The sequence below is a fragment of the Gymnogyps californianus genome, chromosome 1 (assembly GCF_018139145.2).
Source record: "Gymnogyps californianus isolate 813 chromosome 1, ASM1813914v2, whole genome shotgun sequence".
Taxonomy (NCBI): Eukaryota; Metazoa; Chordata; class Aves; order Accipitriformes; family Cathartidae; genus Gymnogyps; species Gymnogyps californianus.
In genome coordinates, this window is record NC_059471.1 from 146958966 (window position 1) to 146978991 (window position 20026).

Here is a 20026-nt window from a genome sequence, read left to right on the forward strand (position 1 = left end):
TAAAAATAGAGCCCAGGTCATTTGGCACACAGATAGCCTGTGAATGTTCTGGGTTCCTCTGGGGCACAAAAAGGACTTCTTTCAAGAGATGTTAGGGAGGATCTGTTCGGAAGCAGCTTAAAATTAGACTAGAGAGGACTCTGGCTGTAAAATGTGGGCCCTCAGAAGATGCATCCTAAGCACAGTGGCCGAACAGAGGACAGAGAAACTGCTGATTGATAGCACCAATAACTCTGCTGCAGTGAAGGACAATATGAACCTTGTGGTAGTACTGAATACTTCTTTAAAAGGCCTTCATGCTTTTGCTGAATTGCACCTATGGCTGAAAATGACTTTGCACTTGCGGACACACTTGTGTTAGAAAAGGTTAACTTCCCAAGCTGGTTTGCAACTTTGCAACTACCTTCAGTAGATCAGAAAAATATAAACTTGTGCCACGTGCAGACATTCTGCATAGCAGATTCCACTTCCTACTTATTAGCTTGAAGAACATTCTGTATATAAATTACATCACTTAAACGCTTTGTTCGGTGAAAAGATTTTTGGCCTTTTAAAAAACAATAATTAAACACAATTAATACTCTGTCTGAAACCAAATAAGAGGGAGGTGCTACAGTGCAAGGGCTTGCTTGGGGCAGCTGTGCTTTGACTTATAAATATGGGCTGAATGTTTACGTGTCAATAGCATATTTTCAGACAGTGAGAACTCCGAGCTTTTGCCATTAGTTTCTTGCGATATAGCCAGTATTTAGCACTTCTATAAAGCAGACTGATATTGCATTATTTCCTCCTAATGAGACATGAATATATACAATTTCATGAATCAATACAAAACAAGAACCAAGTTCTTTCTGTTAGCAGTTCCAATTATCCTAGTAATATTAGACATCTTATTTTTAAAACATACATTTTCAAACTGATTTTGTGGTTACATTATGGAACAAGGCTTTTCCTTCCTTTGAAGCATCTGGCATCGGCCAGAGCTGGAGCTTTGTAACACACAGACTAATAGTCTGATATAGTATGGCAGTTTCAGTGATAACTTCCTATAACGAAATAATTGGGGTTTTATTATTAGAATAAAATCTGGAATACATGAAAAGCCTCAAACTGACAAAGTTCTGTTAGAAAACAAACCAAAACTTTAACCTTAAAGAACATACACATAAAGAAACATCATAAAATTAATTACTTCAACAGAGTCTTGGGCAAAGATCATACAGTGACAGGTTACTGCTGGGACTGAATTATGATAATAAAGCTCTGGAGCTGTTAGACACAGCTTCAGTATACACAGATTAACCCTCTGTGAGTTCTGGAACTCTCTTTTGCAGTGAAAATGTTGTGAGGGATTTTATTAAAAGTAGATTTATCTGCAAAATGGCCAGTACTATCTTTGAAATTCACTACAGGGTTTCTGAGGTCTATGCCTTTCTAAAGAGAAATATATTTTCCCTCAAAGGGCTCTGCTTACACAGGAAAAAATCATAAATAGGTACTTGTTAAATATTTTATTTTCCAACCTAATAGTGTGCAAATATCTCCAAATCAAAACCATGATTCAAGCACTTTTAGTGTTTAGTGAAATTCCGATTCTCACCAACTGCTGCAAACCAGTTCGTGTGAGCCAGTCATAATGAGTCAAACTGCAGTCAATTAAAATCCCTCAGGTAGGGGAAAGGTTCTCTAGAATTAACTAACCTAAAGCCATTTAACTGAATGCCTCTCACAAGCATGGGGGAATATCAAATTTGGATCTGAAATTTGTGGACTTTATTTTTTAAGTCAAAACCATGTTGTTTGTGGCTATTTACTTCAGGTCAAACCTCAAAGACCTTTCTATTTTTCAAGCATATCACTTGAATCTCAGCTTGGTTCAAGTAAACTGCTTGTCTTTTTGGCCAGCTTTATATTTTATTGTAGATTGAGCTTGAAGAGGGGCTTGTATCAGGTGAGTCAGCATGACTGTTTAAGAGAAGACCACTTTGTTCTCAATGGTGTATGCAATACAATGTATATGATATTTGTAGAATACATAACTCCACTTGTATTACCAAAGCCACGGATAATCATTACATAAGGCAAAGCTGTTGTACATAAGACAGAAATAAACTGTGGGACTCACTGTCCCAGGAAACTGTGAAGAAATAAGATTCAGAATACGAAAAGCAGGAATAGACATGCACATGGATAAAAAGTAATATTCAGAATTATTGTAACTAATGATAGCATCTTTTTCAAGAGATTAAACTGAATGATGCGAGGCACAAAGTATCAGGTTTTGGGGCCAGGAAAGTACGTAACATTATTGCGTATTTCTCAGCTGGGGAGTATGTGCACCTTTTTGTAAAAAGGTTGATCATGCCTGCCAGTGTCAGAGATTGGCTTGTTTCTGTTCTGACCCAGTGTGAACATTCCTACATTGCTTTATTATATGGATTTTGCTATGAGTTTTGATTAGCATCACGCAGAAAAAAAAACTATTAAAGGCCCTATCGTGCCTTTAATGAAGTCAATACCACTTACCCTTTGATTTCAGGAATAGCTGTGTCAGGCCCAACCTGTTCCCCCCTTCTCCTCCCATTAAAAAAGGAACAATAAAATACATAAAAGTTAGACTGTCACAATGCTCTATGATTCAGTTTCTTCTGGGTCTGAATAGAAGGCTTGATAGAATATGTCGCATTGCCTTTGCGTTTCTAAAAATATGTCTGCCATACATTTTCTCATATTTTTATCTGTGCACAGAGAGAACCATTTAACAGCAGAATAACATTCACTAATATGCTGCCTTACTCTGGGAGGGCATGTGATGTAAATTGCTTCTGGAGATGGCTGTGAAGTTTTGAGAACTGGTCGAATGATTTTTCCACAAAAGTGACCACATTGCAGGTTTGCACCACCTGGACTAGATATAGCTGTATTGGGGAAAAGGGAGAGGCAGAAAAGAGAAATGATCAGAGGCACATTAAAAAAAATGTACAAGAGAAAATATAGGGTGATTTTAACAAAGAAAAACCTTTCTTTAATGTAGTGCCAAGTGCCAGAAAATTCAGTTTGTAATTTGTAGTCTTTGCTGCACAGAAAGAGAAACTTGCCTGGATAGCATACAACTCAAACACTGAAAGATCACTGCAGTGTGTGAAAACTAATAATGCACCATTAAAGCATCATATAACAGCCTCCGATTTCTATTAGGCTTCCTAATTTTGTGCCATGCTTTCCTTCTGGATGCTTTAATTAGCTCTTGATTTATTTTTCACTATAGGGCATGAACTGTTCTCCTTAATGGCTCCCTGCTAATAGCTGTCTGCCTGGTGTTCTTTGTCTCGGGTAGCTCATTGCTTCTGGCACTGCTGTTCATCCTGTGATCCTTTCAGTGTGGCACAAGCACATCTTCTATAAAGGAGGAGGGAGAGTATATAAGCTCACAGAAGAGTCGTTAAAGATCATGGCAAAAGGCAAGCAAAGAACATAATACATACGTAGTCAGACTTTTTGTTGAACCCCAAAATGGTGGCTCTTGCGATTGACTTCTCTGCGTCCAGCATCATCCATTCTTGGGGGACAGTCTCTGGAGCTGGAGGCTTTGCAGAGCCTGTCACTGACATCTGTACAAGCGTGTGGATCAAGTTATTGAGTTTCACAGGAAAGCACTCCAAACTTTCCTTTATTTTCCTGAAGAACAAACAGAGGCGCTATTTGTGCAACTGTTTTGTTTCCATTTCTTGATCCTTGGTTTCATGGGTGCAAGAACCAAAAAACCCAAATTCTAAAACCTGCCTCACACAAACATGTACCCACATACACACCAGTCACTGCTATATGCAGCAATACAGCATATCCAGCCCCTGAGCTCTACTGCTTAAAGGAGTGCCCTTGCCATAGCCTGTCTCATGGCTTAACTTTGGGTAGTTATTCTTCATGAGCTGGATACCATCAGCCTTCTTTCAGACAATAGAGATGCACAGAACATTTCCATGTGTGTTTTGAGGAGTTCCAGGGCAGAGCAACATGTGTTCACTTTGACAGGTAGGAGAGAGTGCCCTAGCACATTCTTTTTGGTTACACTAACCTCACATGGACTTACACATGTTTGCGCAAGGCTCTTGCCTCCAATTTGTGATTTAGCTGTTCATGATGCGTTGCTAAATCCTCTACCCAGTTCTTAAAAGCTCGATCCCTGTGGAGCTGCTTCAGATGAAAAAAAAAAAAGAGAAATTTTCTCCCCGTCTCCCCCCATCTCATCCCTGTGCAATGGAAGCTAGAACACACTTCCAATTTCCTAGAGTTTTAAGATCCTTCATCAGAAAAGACACAATAGATAAAAAAATAACTAGATATATATGTAGATATGTACTGCAAATATGTTTTAACATCAAAGTGAACTTGAGAAATAACACTGCAAGATAATCACTGGTCTTTGAAGAGTAAGATGCAGTACTCATTAGAAAACATTTGCCCTCTTGAATTCAATTGCTGGTTAAGATCTATTTAACTTGTGATGCTAATTTTTTTTTCTATTTCCCTGCTTATTTCTACAGCTCTCTGAAGATATTCTGGATAGGTCCTGATGTTATAGAACATTAACCCATCATTTTCAGGCCATATGGCAGCAAACCTCTACCAAATTGTCAGATTTTTTTTTTCTTTTTTTTTCTTCCAGTTTTGGACTATATTTAACTAGCTTACAAGGGCTGACAATACCCTTAACCACCTTCATCATGCCCTGTTCAAAGCTGAGCAAATGCTTCACCTGTCATTTTAAATTAAATTCTCATTCATGGGTTTCTGTGAGTGGGTTGGATTGCATACTGCAATCAATTGAAATCAACTCCATTCATCGCATTAGCCTAATTTTCATGATCTCAGATGTTCTGGCTAAAGTCTGTAGCTTCACAGATGTACCATACTAAAAAGAACATTCTACCTGCAGATAGGTCCCCAGCTTGCCCCTCCCCCCCCAACTGAAATTTATTCAAAATACTGTGTGAATTTATGATACACCAATTAGGCATACTAAACTGAGGAAAGAAGATGTATACGTTTTTCTTAATGTAACACAAAGAAAGGTATCTCTGAATTGATTCAGTTAATTATCTTAATCATTAATTACATTCTCCAGAAACAGATACAGACTATTTAAAAAATGACACAAATTAACACTCAAATGGAAAACAAGAAAACAAATCTCATTTCAAAACAGTACAAAATCAATTCAGTGCTGCTTAATTAGGTTGCATCTGTGGTGAACTTTTCCTTTTAACTCCTATGCATTTAATTTAATGCATAGTTTAAACACTTCCTAAATCACTGAGACATGATTTAGGTTATAGAATCTGTAACTGGGCCATACTATAGCAAAGCAGTTAAGGAATTTGCAATATTACTATGAGGTATGTTAACTTTGCAGCTAAATACAGTTCATTTTAATTCGCATAAAGCAGGCCTTGGCTTATAAACTAGCATTAATTCAGACATCATCACTATGCAGAACAGCTGATATCAGAATACCACTATTCTTTCCATGGGTCCATTAAGCTTCTAAAATATTTTTAACACCCAGATTGCTAATCACATACTTTAAACCCAAACAGAGGCTTTTGTTGTCATTGTTGCAGATTTTCCCTGTGAGTTACTTTAAAAGGTTACATTTAAAATAAAATAAAAATAGAAGTATATGTTGTTTTCTCCCTCTCTCTATATTCTGTTTTCTCTGTAGGCAGTCCTCCCTGTTAGAATAGAAAACATTAAGCAATCCTTATGTCATGTTATCAACAAGGAATTGAAAAGGTCTCTCTGCTCTTCTGATGACATCTCAGAGCGTGTCTTCACAGCAAGGTAGAACAACTCTGGTTATGGTTGTCTGCATTTTCTTTCAAGGGCAAACTGGCTTAAGGAAACCCTCTTTCCCACAGCCTCCCAAAAGCTCGTTCCTAATGATGTATGGAGCAGTGGGGTACATCAAACCCAAGTGTCTTATCTTTTTTAATTTTACAGTTTATTTTTTTTTTTTTTTTTTTTTTTTTTTTTTTTTTTTTTTTTTTTTTTTTTTTTTTTTTTTTTTTTTTTTTTTTTTTTTTTTTTTGGAAGTGGATTAAAAAAAAAAGTTAATTGACTCAAGTTAAAAAAAAAAAAAAAAAAAAAAAAAAAAAAAAAAAAAAAAAAAAAAAAAAAAAAAAAAAAAAAAATTATTTTTTTAATTTTTACAGTTTTTTTTGTGAGTTATCTATTAATTGACTCGTTCACCACATTGTGGTAATCTGATTCTCCTTTTCTTTTTTTTTTTTTTTTTTTTTTTTTTTTTTTTTTTTTTTTTTTTTTTTTTTTTTTTTTTTTTTTTTTTTTTTTTTTTTTTTTTTTTTTCTTTATCATCTTGATGGCATCCTGCTTCTCATTTCCACCTAGGCCTGAAAATAATTTAGAGTATAATGAGAAAAATTTATTTTCATGGGATTCTCAGATGTTAATGAACATGGTGTTTCATTTATATCCAACTTTTCCATCCATGAATTTACCAGGCTCCATTTTAACACAAGTTGGGTAGTGTGCCCCCAACAGCTCTTAAGAGACTTTTCCAGAATACTACTGCTTTCAGGGACAGACCTTTTCTAATTTTCAGCAAGATTTATTTATGGACAGTTGATACTCTTTTTCTGTACAGCAGTGATAACCCTTCAGTTTAATACCTTATTTCCCACTGTGATAGTATATGGGCAATAATCATATTCTTTTTATCCCTTACTTTGCTAGGCTTTAAAATCCAAGTTTACTTTCAGACTAACTCTGATCCCATGGGCTGAGCACATCATGTACTCTCCTGAAGTGCATCTTGCAGTCTACTTTCCCTACTAGTCCTCCTATGCACCTCTCCCACGACAGCGGACATTCTTCTCCCCTGAGCTGGTGGCATGTGGGGTTTGTACAACTGTATGAATGCCTCAAACAACATAAATTCAAGGAGGAAGTCTGCCTTCTGTTCCTTTAAGACACATATACCACGATCTTTACAAACTGCTTGAATGCCGCTGAAAGAAAGTTTAGTACTGTAGTTTTGTCTATGCCCTTTTCAGAAGTCACCAGCTTTCACCGGTGTTTCAGCTGTTTTGGAGATTTCTTGCTTGGATATCTGCAGCCACCTGAGAAACAGAGATTGGCTGATCAGTTTGAGATTAGCGTTATGTTCTGAAAGGAGTTACTGTGAACTGTCCAGTTTTGCAGCTGCTGGCATTTGTGATTTGGAGTGGATATGCTTCACCTGGGCAATGACAGGTACCTCACAAATGATTCTGTTAATAAATAAGTAAAGACAGCAGCTGACCCAAGCAGCACCCCTCTCAATCAGGCTGCTGGAGATATGCAATGGTGCTTCGCTGGTAATTGTCAGATACACTGTGCATCTCTTATTCATGGGTTTCTATGAGTGGGTTAGATTGCATACTGCAAACAATTGAAATCAACTCCATTCATTGCATTAGGCTAACCTTAATCCCTTAAAAATAATTTTAAATATACGTCCTTTTACAGGCGCATTAAAAATGTCAGGCAGTATGCCACACCATGCTGACATTTGAAGACTTCTGCAGAAAACCAAAGAGGAAATTTATATCCAGAGGTAAGATGGGTTTCCACTTTCTGGTAAAACTGTGTTGTCAGGGGAAGAGGAAAGGAGGGAGGGGAAAGGATCAAATTGAGTTTCAAGGATCAAACTGAGTTCAGGGCAGATGCTGGAGAGACAACAATGTTTCGTTTGGCACTAGGTGCACAGAACTGACAAGCAAACACAGAAATTCTTGTTTAACTCTCAATTGGTGCATTGTTTATCCACGATCTGAGGGTGTGACCTTCCAGAAGGCTGTAAGCTGTGAGGCTTAACACTGCCGCTCATCAGCTCGTAACAGTGAACTGACTCAATGCGAGAAGAATACAGTACACAAAGGAGACCACAGATTGTTGAACGTCTTAAATCAAGAATGAGAGCAAAGGAATTTGGTAAAACACAGAATGCTTTACGATCCTGAAAGGGGTCACTACGTTACAGTCCAAACTCTGGTAGCATTATTCTGTTGGCTAAAAAGGTGACAGCAAAGAACAAATCAACATTGCTTTGCCAGGAATATTTGTGACCGTTCATCATTTCATGTTGTGTTTAAACAACAGTAGAGGCAATGTCAGTATTATTGCTCAAACCAAACTCAGAAAATTGCTAAAAAGCAACCTATTTCTACAGAAATACAGAGAAATACTGTTCTCCTCTTTCCACTAGCAGAAGATTGGGGTTTTCAGCAGATACATTATATGATTGGATCTGAAAGATTACAATAACTACCTTGTACTTAGAACAAGAAATAACTTTCTGTTGGCTGTGTTTAACATTCCAATGACCACAATCCTTGTCTAGAAAAGAACTTTTTAAAAACAACAAAGTGTTTTTGGAAGTAATTATGGAGGAAAAGGAGCTACGAATTGCAAAGGATTTGAGAGTAACTGGAAGTTATGCTAATAATCAGTACTTTTAATTTCCTTGGCTTTCTAAGGACAGCTTGAAAAATAGATACAGGAATAAGCTACAGAGTGACCATGAGAAGTGTGTAACTGGATTTTTTCTCACCTGGACATTTTGTATAACAAGGACGGAGGGAATAATTTTTCTGAAGGACAGGAATAAAGATGATGTAGGTAATGCAAAGCTCACAAAAATCCCAATATATTAACATTCCTGGGGGCAGGTCGGAAAATGCTTGTACAGAGGGGTAACTTCTGCATAGATCTGGGTATCAGGCCATCCCAAAGTCTTTATTTTGAAAAGTGCCTGGATATACTTTTCAGAAGTTAAAATACTACTAGACATGAAGCCTGATGTTCTGGCCATGTTTAAACATGTAGAAATGTTAGTTAATAAATGTGTTGAATTAATACAAATTATGTTCAAACATGAATAGAAATTAGAATAAAGCAAAAAAAAAAGCTCCAAGAGAAATGAGATCCATGGAAATTCATGAGCTAATGACAAGAGACTTTCTTCTTGCAAATGAGCATATATAATACAAACATACCCTAAGAGTATTAAAGAACAAAATATGCACTCTAGCAATATCTGACTTTTCTGTGTGATGTAATGATCTCTATGCACAATAACAAAACTACACTTCAGCATTTCGAAGGGAATTGGAACAATAGCTCTGGAGTTCACTAAAAACATTTTAGCAAAAAATACAGTTTCAAATAAGAACAGACCCCACAGCACTGTACAGATCTGCACCATGATGCTAGTTTTGTTGGTAAGCAGGACTTGAATGGCATTTCCACTCTGAAGGCCTTCATTTCCTTAACACCAACCCTAACAAGAAATGTAATGGGAAGAAGGACATGGTGGCCTCTGAGTCCTACCTATAGTATCTCTGGGCTGAACAGGATTTCCTAACCCGAATACGAAGCTCTACCAGGCAACAAAGCACACCAATTCTTCTTACTTCCAAAACAGTGTTGAGCCACATCTCCTTCCTAATGCCAGCTGTTATTCCACATGCTTTGGCTGACAAAGACTGCAGGTGAATTCCCACTCTGAAGTCCCTCACTTCCTTCACCCTAACCCTCAAAGCACCACAACCACCTTGCCCAACTCCAAGAAAGAGCGTGGAGCTACAGCTCTGTCCTGAACCCAGCCTTCATCCTTTGTCTTCCAGCTAAGCAAGACTGCAGTGATATTAACCCTAACCATAATCTTAGTCCTGCCCAACTGAAAAGCATATTGATCCTTTCCACCTCCAGAAGAGCGCTGGGCACTAGCTCTGAGCTTTGCATGACACTAACGCAATTTTCACTCTGAAGACTCACATTTCCTTATTTGTTATGTATATCCTAGCCTTTTTTCACTAATTAAATGAATTGAGTTTTTTACCCATAAGAGACAGACACAACCACCCAAAGTATTTGACAGAATCAAGACTTCTACAATTTAATTAGAAACTGCATGTTTGCTATTTGAAGTGGAAATGTAAGTCTGTAATTTGGGAATATGTAAAATTTTAAAGGAAAGCATAAGGTAGGAGTTGATGGTAAGTGTGAAGCTGTAATTAAGTTTTAAAATAAAACAATCTTGCTAAGGGGCAAGAGTGAAAGCATATGAAAAAACAAGTGTTAAAGGAGAAGGCACTCAGTGCTCTGCTGTGTGTAAAGTAATGGAACAATAGTTTTGTTTGAGAAGTTCTTCTCTTTCTCTTCAAAGAAGAGTCTTCCTTAAACTCTCTAGGTCTCTGTTCCAGCCTTCTGCGAACCTGCCGCCTCAGTTTCCAATTCTAATACACGAAAAGGAGGCATATAAACAACACAATTGGAATTGCCCAAAATCTTCATATGGGCCTCTGTAATAGTAATGAGACTGGCTCAGCTGTTCCAGTTCAAGCTTTGATCTCACTTACTCCTTGCAATGTGCCCTCTGCTTGTAGTGAAGGGTAGGGGGATTGCTCTTGCCTCAAGGTAGTTTGCACCGTGCAGAGAACTGTGCTGTCTTATGGGAGTGTCCTTTAGGGCTCTGAATTTGAAAGGAGCCCTTCACTCAGAGTCCAGTGCTGTGAACTGGATATGTGCCCTGCACTTGCACCAGAGGAGGAGGTCAGAAGAGTCTGGCTTGCTTTGCATGTGTACGTAGTGTCCAGGGTGTGTGAATTCATAGACTGTCCTTGGGAAATGATGGTGCTGCACAGGACAGGCTCTGACAGGGAGATTTTTTTCTCATACTGTGCCTAGAACAGGCAAGTGAGTTTCCAAATCCAGACAGTCTCCACTGGCTCCATCTCGAGCATCATCACATCAACAGTTGGAATTATATGTAATGCAGAAGCCTGACCTGAAAGATCAGGACTGAGGGCTTCAAACTGATTTTATACATATCATTTGCAGCTCATCAATAATCCCCAGTTATTATCACAAACAAGTGAAAGGTTTCATTATCCTAACACAAATCAAGCTTTAAACATACCTAGATTCACACACAATGTTTTTCTATGATAGAGCTGTTAAGTACTTAAAAGGAAGAATCAGTACCATTTTGCAGATGGAGAAACTATGGCTAACAGAAAGAAAGTAACTTGCCTGAGGCAACACAGAAGGTCAAAAGAAGAACAGAAAAGGGACTAAAATGTAGGAATTCTTGGTCCTCACTCAGTCCATTAATAAGCTGAAGCTTTTTATGGAGTCCAAATCCTGTTGCATCTAGCTGCTGCATTTAAAAGCACAGAGGAAAGCTGACTAGATATAAGCCAGGATGGTTTCACCATGAAAGCTGAAGAAATCTCTAGGCGCTAAATAAATGACTTGTTACAAATGCACCACTAATGCACAACTGTTTCTTCCAGAACTTTGAGGAGATTGGTTATAACATGCATAAGGAATGGACTTTTTAAAAGTAAGCATGTGAAGACCAATTATCCTTTTGTGTAATTTCACTGATTACAACCTCTTAACATAACAGAAAAACTGCCTTTTTTTTTTTTTTTTTTTTTTAATTTGACAGCTTTGCTTCATGCCTGAAGGAGATAAGGTTTCTGGATTATATTTTGGTTTTACCTTGTAAAGTAGCTTGTAGCCTGGAGGTCTGAGTCCTGAGGACGGAGGTTATCATACACATACTTCAGATCCTGAATGCTGTTTAGCTCGGGCAATCCTGCATGCAGCATCTTAAAGTAAAGAAATATCATTAGTCCACTGTTCTATTGGAAAGAAATTTAAATGAAATGGGGCTAACAGAGAAAAAAAAGGTTTTACACCAAAAGGTCTTCTTGTAAAACACAAAGTTTTGCTGATTTGAAAAGTGGTTCTGACGCTAGTGCAATGCCTGGAATGCTACAGTGAATATATTGCATTGTAAACGTTAACACTGAGGTACTGGAAGGAGGTATGGGTCAAAATCACCAATACATTTTAGTTCGTTATTTTCTCTTTGGATATCACAATCTCAATGTGTGCATAGCTAAGCTTCCTTCATAGCCTTCTGTGCTGGCTTTGTCTGGGATAGAGTTAACTATCTTCATAGTAGCTAGTATGGGACTACGTTTTGGATTTGTGCTGAAAACAGCGTTGATAATACAGGGATGTTTTCATCCTTGCTGAACAGTGCTTACACAGTCAAGGCCTTTTCTGCTTCTCACACCACCCCACCAGCGAGGAGGCTGGGGGTGCACAAGAAGTTGGGAGGGGACACAGCTGGGACAGCTGACCCCAACTGACCAAAGGGATATTCCATACCATATGACGTCATGCTCAGCATATAAAGCTGGGGGAAGAAGAAGGAAGAGGGGGACATTCGGAGTGATGGCATTTGTCTTCCCAAGTAACAGTTACGCATGATGGAGTTCTGCTTTCCTGGAGATGGCTGAACACCTGCCTGCCGATGGGAGTAGTGATTTAATTCCTTGTTTTGCTTTGCTTGCATGCACGGCTTTTACTTTACCTATTAAACTGTCTTTATCTCAACCCACAAGTTTTCTCACTTTTACTCTTCTGATTCTCTCCCCCATCCCACCCGGGGGGAGTGAGCAAGCAGCTGTGTGGTGCTTAGTTGCTGGCTGGGGTTAAACCACAACACCTTCTAATGGTGATAAAGGGAAGGCAACCAAATTCAGCCACCTGAACAATAGTAACCACATTTCTGTTATGCTCACAATGTTTTCTTAGTCCTAATCCAATTTAGCGCAGCATCACCTTCTCATTTGTAACTACTGATTCCACCATCACTGCTCCGGACTTCTCCTGCAAAGGGATCATAGATTCACTCCCTTTACAGTCAATGGAGGAGAAAAGTTCCTTTAGATGTCGATTCATAGCAGAAGCCCTGACTTGGGCACTAAGAACTGCCCTCTGGAGAGGGTATCATTCTCCATTGATGAGAGACGGAGCTGTTCTAGTTAGTTGGCCAAGTTAGGTTCAAAAGACAAATAATGCAAATATTCCCCTTGCAAAGTAACAACACGAGTAGGGTAGACAACTGAGTGTGTCCGATTGCCCATACAGCTCTCTCCAGGCATTTTAAAATGTCAACAGCAACAAAAATTTTTACTCACTTCAAAACCTACTGATTTTTCTCAACAATCACAATAAGTTGAGAGCGATGCTTTGTGTGTAACAGAGAAAAAAATCACTCCTTCACATTGCTCAGAAGGAAATGTATCTGAATTTGCGGTCACTACTGTGCATTCTTCATTGATATTTTTGTCTAGCTCAGACAGAAAGACCCACTGAGTTTTGCAAGTAACAGCAAAGAAAAAAGGAAGCACTGCTTTTATTTTAAGGTTTGGTTGAGAGATGAATAGAGTAAGAAGAAAAGAGATGGGGGGTGTATTTTCTTTATTCCTTCAAACCTTCTCAATATTTTTAAGTCAAGTTTCAATATTTTGTATATTTTCTTTTTGACATTATGAGGAAAATCTTGCTTCATATCAGACCCAATCTATACTACCACTGGACAGTTAGATTGCTGTCTCTCAGAGTTCTGGCTAGCAAGGAGCAGAGAGGCAGAAAGCTCCGTGAGGTGAATTAGTGAGTTGAGAGTGGACAACAACAACATTCAGCACTTAATGACACACTGCTATTTATCTGTATGCCTTCAACCCATTTATAAAAGATGATAACAACTCCTGTCCCCTTTAAAAAAAAAAAAAAAAAGAGTTGTTGCGTAGGCAAATTAAGCTTCTTGCCCTGCATTAGAAAAGTGAACAATACCAGATATGAACATAATCTGAATGATCTGTAGTGCAACTGAAAACCAGGATTTTTTTAGGTTCTCTGTGTTGCAGAAGGTGGAAAACCATTTGCTGAAGCAAAAAAAAAAAGTCTTTAGCTGGGCAGTACCTACACAGTGCTTTGCTGGCTGCAAGAGGGTCCTAGAGGTTTATTATACTGCTTCATCCCTTTTGCTCCGTACAGCATATCTTTCGTGTTTCCAGCCCCCTGATGGAGGAGGCTTCTGAACACTGTGGCTAGTGATACCAGATGTTAATTAGACAAGACATGGAACAACTGTTCGGAAAACAACTACAGGTTGCCTAGGGCAACTCAAATGTCACTAGATGCCTGAGTTTAAGTGCCTGCATTGCTCCCCTCGTTTGGCCACACATAGGTCTTGACCTACCACACTTGGTTATTCCAGGCCTTCTGACTCACTGAGTGGAGCTGCCCACACTCTCCTTGGGCCTGGATTCAGAGCTGGTGTGTGACGCTCAGCCCACCATCCCATGAAAAATTAATAGTCCTGGCATGTACTTTCCATGCATTAGACCTCCAAAACGGGAGTGTTTCCTGATCCTCTTTTCCCAAATGGTGTTTCTGAGTTTAGAAGGGTGAAATGACTTGTATGGGGACACAGGATTCTTGAGCCTTAGATCTGCTCTGTCTAGGTACTGTCTCCTGTTTTATACTATTAGGTTGACCTGTTTCTTGTCATAACAGAGGCAAGTGGATCAATTACTTGCTGTCTAGTGTCACCTCTAAGCCTCTTTTAATAATTTTCTACCTGAAAAATCTTTATAACAGTAATGGATTTTGCATTTCTTTAAACTAGTCAAAAGGTGTTTGTGTCCTGCCATCACTCTTTTTATAATAGCTCACATCAAATCTTTAATGAGAGCAAAGCTGATGAACTACAGGTGTTTACGCAGCTGAACTCTGCCAGCAGACTCTTGGGTCTCCCACAGATGTTACTGCTTTTGAAAGCAATGGAAACTTCATGGATTATTTCTTACTCCCAGTAGCAAATGTCAGTACAGCTCTAGAAACATGCCGCTCACCACCAAGAAAAAGCATTAATTCCCAAACTGGGCCAAAAACCCCAGACTGTTCATAATCATGGTTTGCTAGAAACCGCTAATAGTTACTGACCATCCAGGGCACAGTTTACTACTCCTGTGAAGTACTGTACTTTTTGGAAATAGCCTTATTTTTTAGATTTTTTTAACCATGTTTTATAAATACCATGTCAGAAAACAGAATGTGGGAGGGGAAGGAAAGATTAATGATGCAGATTTCCAGACAGTGAGAGAAATCTTAGGCTGTCATTGATACAAAGAAGCAGTGGTTAGTTTATCTTGCCCCTTCATGATAACATCTGATATTCTGCATGGAAATGAATTCAAAGTGGAACTTCTTCACAGTCTATTTACTTTTCTAGAAATGACCCATGCAACTAAAACATTTTGATACTTACAGTTTCTGACCAACACCCCATTTCAAGTGCAGAACCAGACTCACCCTTCCAAGCATCACTGGCAGAAACAGGGCGTTTGCAAACTTGTCTTGTTTGTTTAATTTCCTTTGAGATGAAGTGCTCATCGATGGGGTGTGAGTATGCTGCCAGTTATTTTTCAATTATGAAATGCAACACAATTGACTGAACTGCAGTCCATTGACAAATATGAAAACATATCTGTATGCTGACTTTTAGCTCAGCACTATTACCTCTTCTTAAATATCAGCAGAGACAAAAGAAGATGCAGCATGTCCTGAATATAGACAAACCTGAGCTATATCCAGGCAGAGATAGCTAGTTATTTCAGAGCTCCTGCTGGGAACATTTTCCTAACACTCTCTATTATCCCAGAGTAATCTAACATCATTATCTCTGCTGCTTGCAGAAAAAGGGACTGCACTGGGGACAAGGAGGTGGGCAGAAGATGTAGTTATATTTGCAGCATGAAGTTTTAGGCAACCTGTTCAGAAATGCAGGGATAACTGCTGTGGATGAGAGAGCAGGGGTGCTCCTGAGTTCTCCAGAGGCTCTTCAACTTAGACAGTATCTCCTACAACTGCACTCTGCACTGCTTTCAGTGCAAAATCATGCTTTATGACGGGACTGCAGTTTTGCTGCACCTTTGTGACTACTTAGAAGCAGGGTTAAGAGATCTGGGGCAATCCTTCCTGCTCCATATTGGGAAATCACTCACTGTATCACTGCATGAGAATCCATAGACAAGACAGAAGAAACAAGATGAGAAAAATTCTTGCCATTTCTCCCCTCCCCATTGCAGAAGTTGGAGATGATAAAGTAGTGTTAACAGAGCAACTTTTTGGCTGTACCCCAACCTCAGCAGGGGTTCTGTTTATAAGGTTGTGTAGATTTTTTCCTGCACAGACCAGTCACCTAGGTTTCGCACAGGGCCCTGGACTTAAGTTTTGGATTAATAACTTAGCCAAGCAACTTAGCAAATATTAGTTAATTTAATATTCTCATTCTACCTGCGAAGCGGAAAATCATTAACCTTTCACACACAAGTAAATAAGAGGCATAAAGCAGTTATGGAATCTGCCACAGTATGTGAATCGGTAGGAATACTTAAGGGATAAAAACTCTTGGAGGTCTTAAAATCCTATACAAAAGGATTTTTAAACCTGTGTCAATATGGATAGTGCTCTTTCTTTCCTGTGTTTGCCATCCTAAGAAGGGAGTGTGGAAACGTGCAAAAAACCATTCTAATGGCATCATTGTTAGCTACAGTGCTGCTAGGTACTGTCATATCACCCACTCTGTGAAATATTTAGTTTACTTTGTCTTGCTGTAACCACGAACAGGATTGGTAAATGGTTTCTTGAAGACCTAGAAAAAGGGCTGAGTGAAATTCCTGAATGTGAAACTTGTACTTGGCTTCTTTTCAGTTTTCTGCTATTTTGTAAAAAAGAATGCATTAAAAAAAGGAAAAATCCAAGCAGCTTAGCTTTTCTTTTCTCAGAAATTAGTACTGAAATTGGATAGTTTCTTTGCACAGGAAGTGCCAGCACTAACATTTCCAGCAGTGCAGCTGATACCTCTTCAAATCACAGTGCTACTGGAGGCAGCAGAGAAGTGGTAAAAGGGAAGAGGACACCAGAGGAAATCGATTTTTGGTTTCATCCTCAAGCTTCTTACCATCTCCAGCAGGTTCAAAAGTAACTGGCTGTGTTTCCTGACCGTATTATAAGCTCGACAACAAAGCTCCACAAACTCTTGAAAACGCTGTGGGTTTTTTCCACCTTCTGTGATGAAATACTCCATCTCTGATGTGAAGATGAAGGGAGCTCGGTCCCTTGAAAAGAGAACAATTACATGAGAAATTTCACTGAAAACAGCAAATCATGCAAGACAGTTAATATTTGTAACTCATTATTCACATTTGTTTTTCCAGTATTGCCTTCCTCATTATTTCATCTCTCCCTTCCTCAGTGTGGACAGCTCTATTGCTCTGCCTGGTGTCACTGACTAATTGGGACAGAGACAGGGTTCACAGCAAGAGCTTCCTAGTGAGAAATCCAACAACTGAACAAGTTTTGAGCTTAGATGTTTTCTTCCAGATCTTCTTTGCTTTTCTTTTTAAACTCTCATTGCTTTAATTTCTTGACTTCAGCCTGAAAGTGAATCTGGAAACAAGTTCTCTCCTGGTATTGAAATATTTAAAAGTTGTTCTCAAAGAGGATGGGATATAAATATCAACTCCCTACTAGGCAAGAAGTGAATTTAAGAAAAAAACCTACAACTCCACAATCCAACAACAACAAAAAAATACAACAGAGGATGCTATCATTAAATATACACCATTCTGAAGGGATGTTTCTGACCCAAGTTACAACAGAATAAATTTAAATACATTGTCTTGTTTTCTGTACAGTTACTCTGTATTCACCCTAGAGTAAATGAGGTGCAGAATCTGACAGCATGTCTTGCCTTTTTTTCTTATCACTAGCATAGTTTGTGGCTATGGTATGCTATTGCAGAAGAAAACAGATTAGCCAGGCTTCTGCTAACAATCCTATCATTTGATAGTTTCAGAAAGGCCTGATATACTACATCACACAGACAAAACTACTGCAGTGATTTACTCATCACAACTGTGTATACAGAGGCATGTAAACAGATTAGAGGGCTATATTCCAAGGAAATATACACTGCGTGTTAACCCTTAATTCAAAATGAACTTGAATAAACTAAATGTTCTTGGGAAGCTTGAAGGCAGAAACAAATTTGAGGATCTCTGTTTCTTGCTAAAACCTCAAACGTGGGCTGAGTCTGAACCCACTCTGCTTGTTGATTCATTCATAAATGAGACAGAGAAGTTTTCCTAGGAGTTTTCCTCATTTTCCCCTAAAAACGTCTGCCTTGTATTATCGTAGAAAGAAAGTCAAGTTGACGATATTGTAGGCTGCAGCTGGAAGACCTAGTCACAAGAAATGTTCAGGTGGCCTTCTCAATCTTATGTTTGGAAATTTTTCCTGGTTTACATTGAAGCTAACTTTGAAACCAGACCTCCCGTGGGTGTCGTTCACCTCAAAGCAGCCCAGGCCATTAAGGTGGTTTTTTTTAAAATATATTATTCAATTTCAGCTAGTTCAGCTAGGTAGTACTAGGAATGATGAAGGTCCACAATAGTAATTCTTTCTTTCCACATTTTTCTGTATTATGCAAGACATGAGTTCATAGTGTGACAGTTATGTTACAGTATGACTGTTACATAGTTATTGTGTAGTTTTGTGCTGTAGCATCAGAGAATTACAAACCTGTGTCTGTTACTGATTTCAGAGAGCAAGATTTTCCCAGAACCTTCTTTCATTCATCCATCTTTTAGCTTATCTTTTGTTTAGCAGTGGTATTTAAAATAGACATTAAGTATTATAAATAATCAATAAATAAATTGATACAATTAGGGTCATGGAAGTCAGTTTGTTGAAGCCAATAAGAAAGAGAGATAGAGCCAGAAAGTTAGCGGTGTTAAAATTTTCACTTACCTGTGGACAGAAGTCCAACCTAAATCTTGATTTGAAAGCATTTTAGCTTCTTGAGAATGTCTAAACCCCAAATCTGTTTCTCATCTGCATTTACATTTTTGGGCTAAAATATTCCAAGTCAAAACTACTGCTGTAGAGGTCCCATATTATTTATTTTGTTCAAAATTCATATTTGACTTCTGATGTCCAACTGCATTGAGACACAATTGCACTATGAAAACATAGCCCTTTATGACCTAGTCCAAGTCTCCCACATTAAGCTACTTCAGCTGAAAACAGATACTGCAATCAGAAATTACTTTACTGGAAGAAATACAGGGTTTAACATTGTTGGGTTGGGCTGTAGGCCAACTTCCACATAATGCAATGACTGCAACGTTAGTCAATTCTCTTACTGTTGTTGCTAGAGGATCCATTGGAACATATAACTGATATTTTAGTATTTATATTATTTATAGATTAATTTTACTTGTAAGATGATTTTAAGCAGTTTTATAAGGTTCTTAAATTTCTCAGTATCATTTAAGACTGTCTTCTAAGGTGGTAGGCCTGTCCTCCCTTGTTAATCTGCAAAATATGATGTAGAAATTTGCTTTCCCTGGTTTTGCTCAAGGTCTTGTGATATCAGAGCCTCTCCCACAAGGTAATCCCTGCAATCAGTCAGATGCTGAAGCTCCATTCCCACACGTGTCTAAGTAAGCCGGCTGCTCATAAAGGGAACACTTGGCAATTGAAATTAAAAAAATACATAAAACCAACTTAGCATAGCAGACAAGACCCACTAGAAGGAACAACACAGTCATTTCTCATGATAGTATTAAAAACCAAAGTTTCAGTGGGAGGGGACGCTTACTCACTGAAGAGTACGTAAAGGATTCTGAAAAACCAATTGACAGGGCTGAATGTCTGCGTATAGATGGAAAATGTCCCTTGCTGCTTTCACAAACTCCTTTGGAATATAAAAACATAGAACGGGATAGTCTAAAAATTACTCCAGCAAAATTACAAACAGTGAAGTCAAGTCACCGTCCATCATGCATGGGAAAATTTACATCAGCAAACAATAGAGGCTGTTTTAGCCTACATAAGAAAAAAAGCAATGCATGCCCTAGTGTTGCACGAGCATTCTAATTTATCACACACACACACACACACATGCAAATGAACCTCACCCTGGTGCACAGCCTGTATTTCTACATTTAAACCAGTGTCTGACAGCCTTCTTTGTGGCACTTAGCTAAGATCATATTACATGATGGCATTTATTCAGAAGATATGCAAC

At 38.5% G+C, this 20026-nt stretch overlaps 1 protein-coding gene across 1 annotated transcript in view; it reads right to left on the reverse strand.

Moving 5' to 3' along the window:
• Positions 1–20026, reverse strand: part of PIK3C2G (phosphatidylinositol-4-phosphate 3-kinase catalytic subunit type 2 gamma) — a 205113-nt gene that overhangs the window by 39480 nt on the left and 145607 nt on the right. The window contains exons 24-28 of the mRNA XM_050913293.1: positions 16895–17051; positions 11569–11678; positions 3486–3678; positions 2797–2918; positions 2527–2574 (exon numbers count right to left, since the gene is read on the reverse strand). Of these exons, the coding sequence (XP_050769250.1) occupies positions 2527–2574; positions 2797–2918; positions 3486–3678; positions 11569–11678; positions 16895–17051 (630 nt within the window). The remainder of the gene's footprint in view (positions 1–2526; positions 2575–2796; positions 2919–3485; positions 3679–11568; positions 11679–16894; positions 17052–20026) is intronic.